The sequence below is a fragment of the Sinocyclocheilus grahami genome, unplaced genomic scaffold (assembly GCF_001515645.1).
Source record: "Sinocyclocheilus grahami isolate Dianchi unplaced genomic scaffold, SAMN03320097.WGS_v1.1 scaffold2839.1, whole genome shotgun sequence".
Taxonomy (NCBI): Eukaryota; Metazoa; Chordata; class Actinopteri; order Cypriniformes; family Cyprinidae; genus Sinocyclocheilus; species Sinocyclocheilus grahami.
In genome coordinates, this window is record NW_015508015.1 from 31,394 (window position 1) to 40,319 (window position 8,926).

The 8,926-nt window shown below is 37.7% G+C and overlaps 1 protein-coding gene across 1 annotated transcript; it reads right to left on the reverse strand.

The window, feature by feature from the left end:
• Window positions 1-2,465: 2,465 nt before the first annotated feature.
• LOC107575724 (uncharacterized) lies at window positions 2,466-8,614 on the reverse strand. The gene is made up of 5 exons (XM_016262068.1): window positions 8,599-8,614; window positions 7,273-7,602; window positions 6,653-6,991; window positions 2,774-2,899; window positions 2,466-2,637 (listed from the first exon to the last, which is right to left on the reverse strand). Exons 1-5 carry the CDS (start codon window positions 8,612-8,614, stop codon window positions 2,540-2,542), a joined length of 909 nt encoding a protein of 302 aa, XP_016117554.1. The 3' UTR covers window positions 2,466-2,539.
• Window positions 8,615-8,926: the final 312 nt, after the last annotated feature.

The following is an 8,926-nucleotide window of genomic DNA, read 5'->3' on the forward strand; positions in this document are numbered from 1 at the left end:
ACTGAACAAAATTATAAACGCAACACTTTTGTTTTTGCCCCCATTTTTCATGAGCTGAACTCAAAGATCTAAGACTTTTTCTATGTACACAAAAGGCCTATTTCTCTCAAATATTGTTCACAAATCTGTCTAAATCTGTGTTAGTGAGCACTTCTCCTTTGCCGAGATAATCCATCCACCTCACAGGTGTGGCATATCAAGATGCTGATTAGACAGCATGATTATTGCACAGGTGTGCCTTAGGCTGGCCACAATAAAAGGTCACTCTAAAATGTGCAGTTTTATCACACAGCACAATACCACAGATGTCGCAAGTTTTGCGGGAGCGTGCTATTGGCACGCTGACTGCAGGAATGCCCACCAGAGCTGTTGCCCGTGAATTGAATGTTCACTTCTCTACCATAACCCTACTAGGGCTGGGCGCTATGCCAAAAATATCTTATTGCGCGATATCCGATAATATCGCCTACCTAAGCCCCACCTCCACCACGCCCCGCCCCCGCCGAGACAACATTGCCGACATGCACCATAAACACACATTATGTTCAGTTTGGTCTTAATTATTGCTACAAAGTTTGGTTTTATTTTTCTTAGTTTTTGCTTAAACTAACAGAAAACATTAGCTTTCATTTTGGTGTTGCTAATAATTTCCACTCTGTTCTTATCAAATTTGTGTTTGAAATGAATTTCGTTTTGTGAGGAGAACTGTTGAGGAAAAATAATAGAACCACATTTTAAGTTCATCATGGTGAAGTTGGACATTCTGGCGGTGATTGTAATGATAAATGCATGTTGATGTCATATAATAATGTCTTGAATAAAATATGCCTATTTTCCAATGTTTCTTTCTTTTTGGCATTATGTTGTCGCCTGTGACAACCATTATTGCAACCATGGGCGACATTTGACTCTTGAGTCAGGGAAAGAAAGAAAGAAAGAAAAAACTTTTCCGGATGCATCAAAACAATGCCCTACCGTATTGCAATGCATCAAAGCAGTCAATCCAACACAGTCAAGAATAACTTAAAGACATTGGCACTGTTTAGTAAACTGTGGACTAGCTTTGGCTCTTCCTGTTGACTTGAATGGTGATGCTTCTCGTTTGTCAGTTAATGGCCTTTCATTTTTAACCATAAATGTGCACGCTTCTTTTCTGTTCACTGAAGTTTTCCGTGTCTTTTCCCCGTGTCACTTGAAATGTTTCCATTTTGAATTGTTGTTACCAAAGTCGAGACACGTGAGGAAACATTAATGATCAGTTGTGGGACTATATTCTGTCATAAATAGCATACCATTCATTGCTGAACATTCTACCGTCCGTTACAGAAATGAAATGAAATTACTGGTTGATATGTCCCGATCTCAATAAAGTTTACACGCTTTTGGTCCATGAATTAGATCTCGCTTGGGACGCGGGCTGTCTGTGGAGGTTTGGCCAGGACCGGTTCCAGAATTAAATCAACATATTTTATGTTCCGTCCATTGCCAATCACTGCTATTTCGAGAGTGAATCCCACATAAATATGCGGATGTCATTCCAGACACTTTGCCGGGTGTAGCCGAAAAACTAAAGTTTCATACAAATTCTGAAAGGATTATACCCTAGCAAGTGCGCAAAGCTCGCTCCCTTTATCATTAAAAAGTGTCACTCATCTTCGTTCATCGCGATCTTACAAAGTTACGTTATAGTCAATGAAGCTCTTATTTACATCGCATCTGCACTTAGTCATGAGATTTTCCACGAGCATGCAAGACTGCACTTAAAAACTGCGGCGCATTCAGCAGTGAGTGAATTCTGACAAAACGTTTCTGATTGGCCATTGCGTTTAAGAAATCAACAGATATGTCTGTGATTGGTTACATTGCTCAACGCTGCAAAAACATGTTGAGGGTATTTAGCGCTTGGTTAAGCAATCCAATTGCAGCTGGGTCAAAATCAGGGATTCCATGACTAACACTTTGTCGCCCATGACTGCAACCCTCCACTGATTTGGGCTTTATGGCACAGTGGCTAGACGTAAGCCTCTCCCGCTTGGCGTTTGCAAAAAAGGGAAGCTGAGGGAAAGCTGAATGGAGCAAAGTACAGAGATATCCTCAATGAAAACATGTTCCACAGCACTCAGGACCTTAGACTGGGCCAAAGGTTCACCATCCAACAATGACCCTAAGCACACAGCCAAGACAACACAACTCTGGGAATGCCCTAGAGTGGCCCAGCCAGAGCCCTGACTTGAACCCTATCGAACATCTTTGGAGAGACCTGAAGCTAGCTGTCCACCAACGGCCCCCATCCAACCTGACCGAGCTTGAGAGGATTTGAAAAGAAGAATGTCAGAAAATCCCCCAATCCAGGTGTGCAAAGCTTGTTGTGTCATACCCAAAAAGACTTGAGGCTTTAATTGCTGCCCAAGGTGCTTCAACTAAGTACCGAGTAAAGAATTGTTTTTAGTTATGGACTGCTGAACTTCTTGTCTGCACAACAAATTTACCTTTGGGTACTAATAAAGATACCTTGACCTAAATCCGGCCCTAAATATGATCAGATTCCATTTGAGATATGTACAAAAATTGGACTTGAACTGACAGTCTGAATGAGGCTATAGTATCTTACCTGACCACTGTTCTGCATCCTGCTGTCTGTTTGAACAATAAAAAACTCAATTAAACACAGATCACTTTGGTTAATTAGAATAAAAATACCCATTTTCGCATCTTTCAAATATTCTTTACACACAATCTCCATCTTGTTAAATCAGCTGTATATAATACTCACCTTCTCTTCTCGCTCGACGCTTGCGATAGTAAATCACAACAACAGCAGCAGATGCAGCCAAAAGCAGAAAGACAGCAACAGCTATTCCTGCTGCAACAGCTGAAGACTGACCTGAATCTGGAACAACTAAAGAGAAAGAGTCATTATGAATAGAGAGTGACTGATAACCAATTATACCGATATCTTTGTCTGATATTTAGACCTTTATACTTTAGTCATCTTTTGTATGACATTGATTTAACTAATAATAGCAGCATCTTTAAAATAAATAAATAAATAAATAAATAAATGACAACAGCAGTTAAAACAGCATCACAGCACTTTGCACTGAAAAAAAAAACATGTTTATAGAAAAACTAATTTTATGCATTTTTCATGTTAATAACATTAGACTTTTTTAAGACTAGTCTAAGCAATTTATGCAACTGGCCTCTGGATTATAGTTTAATATTGAGTGAAAAGGTCAGGCATATACTTACTGGCTAATATTATATATAGAGCAAGTACAGGGGGCTGTTTCATAAAACAAGTTTACCAAGTAAGCCAGGCTTATTTCAATTAGTCGGACTTATTTTCACTTGATTTGGATTCTTAAAGCAAAATTACCATAGCTCAGGCTCAGTCACTGTGGCAACTTATGCTGGGAAACTAACCTGGTCCGGAGCAGGCTAACTGTCAGGCTAAGCTGAACTCCTGACCAATAGGAATGCATTAGTTATTAAAATTCTACATATGTCCCATTTAATGTCCAACAACAAATATTTTAATAGAATGCATATTTTATTCAGAATTATTGCGCTATTATTCTATTACGTTCCATCTGTTTAGCGTGCATGCGCGCAGCAGCGCTCGTTCACTCGCGTAAGCCTCGCCTCGCCCACAAAATGGATATATTTGCATGACTTTCTAACATTTACAGATGAAAAATATACCTGTGATGTGTCAGTTATGCACCGAGGAAAACACAATGTCTCAAATTATTTAAACAGCACAAATATATTCACTGTTTGCCATGGTGGATCGATTTGATCCATGATCGACATTAAGGGCTACTTAAGAATAAGCTGCACATCAAATTATCCTGACTCATTGAACCTGGATCGAATTAGTGAGATTGCGTGAACTTAAATAGCCGTTTATAAAATAGCTTTAGTCCCGATTGATTTGTTAGCTTATTTTTAAGTCAGGTTTGGACTTTAATCCCCGCTTTTCTTAGCGTCTTTTATGAAACAGCCCCCAGGTCTCTGCAGGAAAGTAATGGGAGTTACCAGATCAGTGGGCAAGGGCAAAACAGAGGGGCGTTTGACCATCTTACCTGATTGGCTCATGTCACAGTGACAGTTATGTTTAGGGGTGGGGAAAACAAAAGATCTTCTTTGACCATATTAGCCTACTCAATAGCATTAACACAGGCTTTACTCCCTTCGAACTTTATCTGCAATGTCACCGTTTCACTACACCTTCCTGAACAGGCGAACACACACACAAATAAAATCGTTTGCCTGATGAAAACATTTTAAACATGTTCATATTTTTGAAAATGTAGTCAATAGTTGCATAATTATCTCATCATTTTTTTATTGCCCGACCTGTGGATTATCCGTGAAAACATTTTTGCCCCCTTCCCGTTTTTTTTTTTGCATATTTGTCACACTTAAAACATTCAGATCATCAAACTAATTTTAATACATTACACAAAGATATCCCAAGTAAATACAAAATGCAGTTTTGAAATAATGATTTCATTTATTAAGAGAAAAAAGATGTCCAAACCTGCCTGGTCCTACGTGAAAAAGTAATTGCCCCCTAAATCTAATTGATTGTGCCACCCTTGGCAGTAACAACTGCAATCAAGCATTTGCGATAACTGGCAATGAGTCTTTAACATCACTGTGGAGGAATTTTGTCCCACTCTTCTTTGCAGAGTTGTTTTAATTCAACCACATTGGAGGGTTTTCGAGCATGAAAGGACTGTTTAAGGTCATGCCACAGCATCTCAATCAGATTTAAGTCCAGACTTTGACTTGGCCACTCCAAAACCTTAATTTAGTTTTTCTTGAGCCATTCAGAGGTGGACTTGCTGGTGTGTTTTGGATCATTGTCCTGCTGCATAACCCAAGTGTGCTTGAGCTTGAGGTCACAAACTGATGGCCGGACATTCTTCTTCAGGATTTTCTGATAGAGTGCTGAATTCATGGTTCCATCAATTATGGCAAGTCGTCCAGGTCCTGAAACTGCAAAGCAGCCCCAGACCATCACACTACCACCACCATGCTCGACTGTTGCTATGATGTTCTTTTTATGAAATGCTGTGTTGGTTTTACGCCAGATGTAACGGGACACACACCTTCCAAAAAGTTTAACTTTTGTCGCATCAGTCCACAGAATATTTGCCCAAGAGTCTTGGGGATAATCAAGATATTTTTTGGCAAATGAGAATATGGCTAGTGAAATTTAACTCAGCTTTCAAAAACAATGTGGTTAATCAGTTCTTTTATGTTTTAATAGGAAGGGGCAATTGATTTTTTACGTAGGGCCAGGTCGGTTTGGACAGCTTTTTCCCCTTAATAAATGAAATCATCATTTAAAAACTGCTTTTTGTTTTTACTTGCATTATCTTTGTGTAATATTAAAATTAGTTTGATGATCGGAATCTTTTAAGTGTGACAAATACGCAAAAAAAATTTAAAAACAGGAAGGGACAAACACCTTTTCATGGCACTGTGTGTGTGTGTGTGTATATATACAGTGGGTACGGAAAGTATTCAGACCCCCTTAAATTTTTCACTCTTTGTTATATTGCAGCCATTTGCTAAAATCATTTAAGTTCATTTTTTTTGATAGATACACACACACAGAAATGACTAAAATTCACTGGGAAGTCGGGACTCTGAGTAGGGGTAACTTTTAGATGACCTTTCAAATTTATTTATTTATAAAAACCAATTCAAATTTAATTAAGAAAGACAAATTCAACCCCCACAGCAAATCAGGTTTATTGGCAAAATCGAATGACTTTCAGCTGTTTGCAAACAAAAGTAATTAGTAATTGTGGGCAGTGGTGGCCTAATGGATAGAGTCGTACTTGTAACCCAAAGGTTGCGGGTTCAAGTCTCGGTATCGCTATCAATGACTGCAACCATATTTCTAAAAAGGCAGTTCAGAAAAACCCTTGAATGACTGCAGGAGACCTGCAGCAAGACTTGGTTGCAACAGGCACTGAGGTTTTAGTTTAAGGCACTTACTAAATGCAGACAGTTTCCATGCCAGAACTGCAAGATGTAAACCACTACTGACCCAAAAGCACAAGAAAAGTCGCCTTCAAATTTGCTCAAAATCATATAAATAAGCCACAGAAGTTTTGAAAGCTGGAACTTTTCAGCCCTAGGAGTCAGCGGTATGTCTGGATGAAGAAGAATGAAGCATACGCTGAAAATAACTTTCTGCCTATGGTTAATTGCAGAAGAAGTCCTGGAAGATTCAGCATGTAAACCCAAGAATATTACTGAACTGGAGGCCATTGCTCGTGAGGAATGGGCGAAGATTCCCCAGCAACGCTCCCAGAAGCTGGTGTCTGGCTATGTATCTCTTTTGCACCAGGTCATAACAGCAATAGGGAACTCTACTAAGTACAAACGATGCTTGCCAATAATAATTTTGAGACCACAGCAATTTAAAGTCATTAAAAGTTGCATGATTTTGGGGAAAACACTTGAAACATTCACTGTGATGAGCTATTTCAATTACTTTTGTTTGATTTGTTCATAACAAACAGCTTAAAAGCTTATCTATCTATCTATCTATCTATCTATCTGTGTGTGTGTGTGTGTGTGTGTGTGTGCGTTTTCAAATTGCACAAGGGAACTAAATTATACTCACTAACAGCAATGTTAACACCAAAGCTCTTCACACTGAAAGCACTGTTGCTGCGACGAAGGCTTCTGCTGATCTGTAGTGTATAAACTCCAGCGTCTGTGGTTCTGGTGTTTGTGATGGTCAGAGATCCAGTCTGATGATCCAGCTGCAGTCTGTCTCTGAATCTCTCTTTGCACTGATCATCTGTACAGATCTTACTCAGATATCCAGTGATTTCAGCAATGAGAATGTCTTTATAATACCATCTCATCACCTCATTTGGTTGTCTTCCTAGACCAGGATCTAAAGTGACAGATTCTCCCTCGTTCACTGACTTTTCATCTTGTTCAGAAGCAGAAACGCCTGAAACACAAACCAACAGCTGCTGAAGGATTTTTTTGGGGGAAAAAACCCAAAACAACGTGAAAGCACTGTGTATATGAAAACAATGTCTCATGCTGTTTTGCACACATTTTACAAACTTTTTTAAAATTAAATACTTAAACAGTAAATGTGTTTTCAAATATATTGAGTATATACGGCATTAAAATACATTAAGAGAAAATAACTACTCTGAATGTTACTGCAAAAAAAAAAAAAAAACACTATTTAATCTGCTTTTAAACATTTATTCAGTGACTCACCGTAAACAGTAACATTGAAGGTCTTTTCACTGATGCTGAAGCTGCTGATGATCTTTAGTTCATAGAGTCCAGAGTCTGTGGTTCTGATGTCTCTGATGGTCAGAGATCCAGTCTGATGATCCAGCTTCAGTCTGTCTCTGAATCTCTCAGTACCTTCATTACACTGAACATCTGTACAGATATCACTGAGATCTCCACTGATTTCAGCCATTCGAATGTCATTAAAATACCATTTAATATCTTCTTGCTGGTTTGTTTCAACATCAGTGTATAGAGTGACTGGATCTCCCTCCATCACCGATACTTCGACAATATCAACACCAAAAAAACCTGAAAAAGAAATGAAAAGTTCATTATGGACCAAACAAAAATAAACAACAGGTAAGAGCTGTGAAAATGTTTTTCTCCAGATCATACAGATTATAGGTAGAGAAACCTGTCTGAATTCAAAATATTCATGCAAATGCAGTAGCCTACACAAGTCTCATGAATAATCTTCAGCAAATTAATGAATATTATACAAACCAAATTCTGATTCATGTATTAGCTGTTTTCACTATAAGTGCAGTCATGAAATAAAGAGTGTTTTTATAAACAATTTATAAAATATTGCTCATTATGAATAATAATAATATTGATGAAAATGATCCATAAACAACAAGAAAATTGTGCTTTTAATTACAAAATATTATTTTTAAGTATCCTTACGAAAATTAACCATGGTTTTACCACGAGAAGAAGAAAAAACACCTGGTTACCGTATTCACAAATGAACCAAAAATCATTAACTATGGTATTTGTGTGGTTATACAAATTGTAATCAATACTCCAAAAAAACATGCTTTTAATAAAATAAAACCATGATTCATTTTCGTAAGACTACTTTGAATAGGCTACACGTGAGATGTATATTTGAAGAGTTCCAATGCAAAAGCCTCTAAAAGCTATCTTGTTCAAAAATGAGATAACAATACTGAGTGAATGCTCTCCACACACAAACATATTATATGTTCATTAAGTACTTTCACTTCAGATGCGCTAAATCCCAGCCTCAACCCATTCAGAAGTACCAGTACTTACATAGATACCTATACATATAGTGTAGCCAGAAAGATATGCTAATTTTAAAGAAAAACGTCAGCTGTACTTAGAGGCTTTTGCATCTGAACTCTTCATGTATAGTTTGTTAGAAGGTTTCAACCAAAGCTCGCATTACCAGCAAGGTAGGCAACATTTGATCCGTTTTTAAACTAACGTAACGTTAAAATATATCAACATTTACATGTAATGTCATGTTATTTTTAGATAAAATTGGACACATTTTACTTGGACAGTCTATCATATTCATTGTCTAACCTAATCTTCTCACAATAGTTGAGCAAAATATGAACCTGTAGCAAAGCGACTAGAGCTGAAAAACAAACAGAACACTTTCGTTTTTATCGTTAGCAGGCAGATAACAAACAAGTGTCTAACCATGGTGGAATAAAACCAAAAAGAAAAATAACAAAATCGACATTCCACTATCGCCATAAAAAAAATATTAAATAAAATAAAAAAATAAAGAAATGCATATCCCTTTGTACAGTCTCTTCCCGAGTGGCAACCTCCCGCTCTCTCTCGTGAAGCCAACAAGGAAGTGACTAAAACTGTA

Coding starts and splice junctions, on each gene's coding strand:
- LOC107575724 (XM_016262068.1), bottom strand. Junction 2,900..6,652: donor TGGTGTTAACATTGCTGTTA/GTGAGTATAATT, acceptor CTTTCTCTTTAG/TTGTTCCAGATTCAGGTCAG. Junction 2,638..2,773: donor GCGTCGAGCGAGAAGAGAAG/GTGAGTATTATA, acceptor TTGTTCAAACAG/ACAGCAGGATGCAGAACAGT.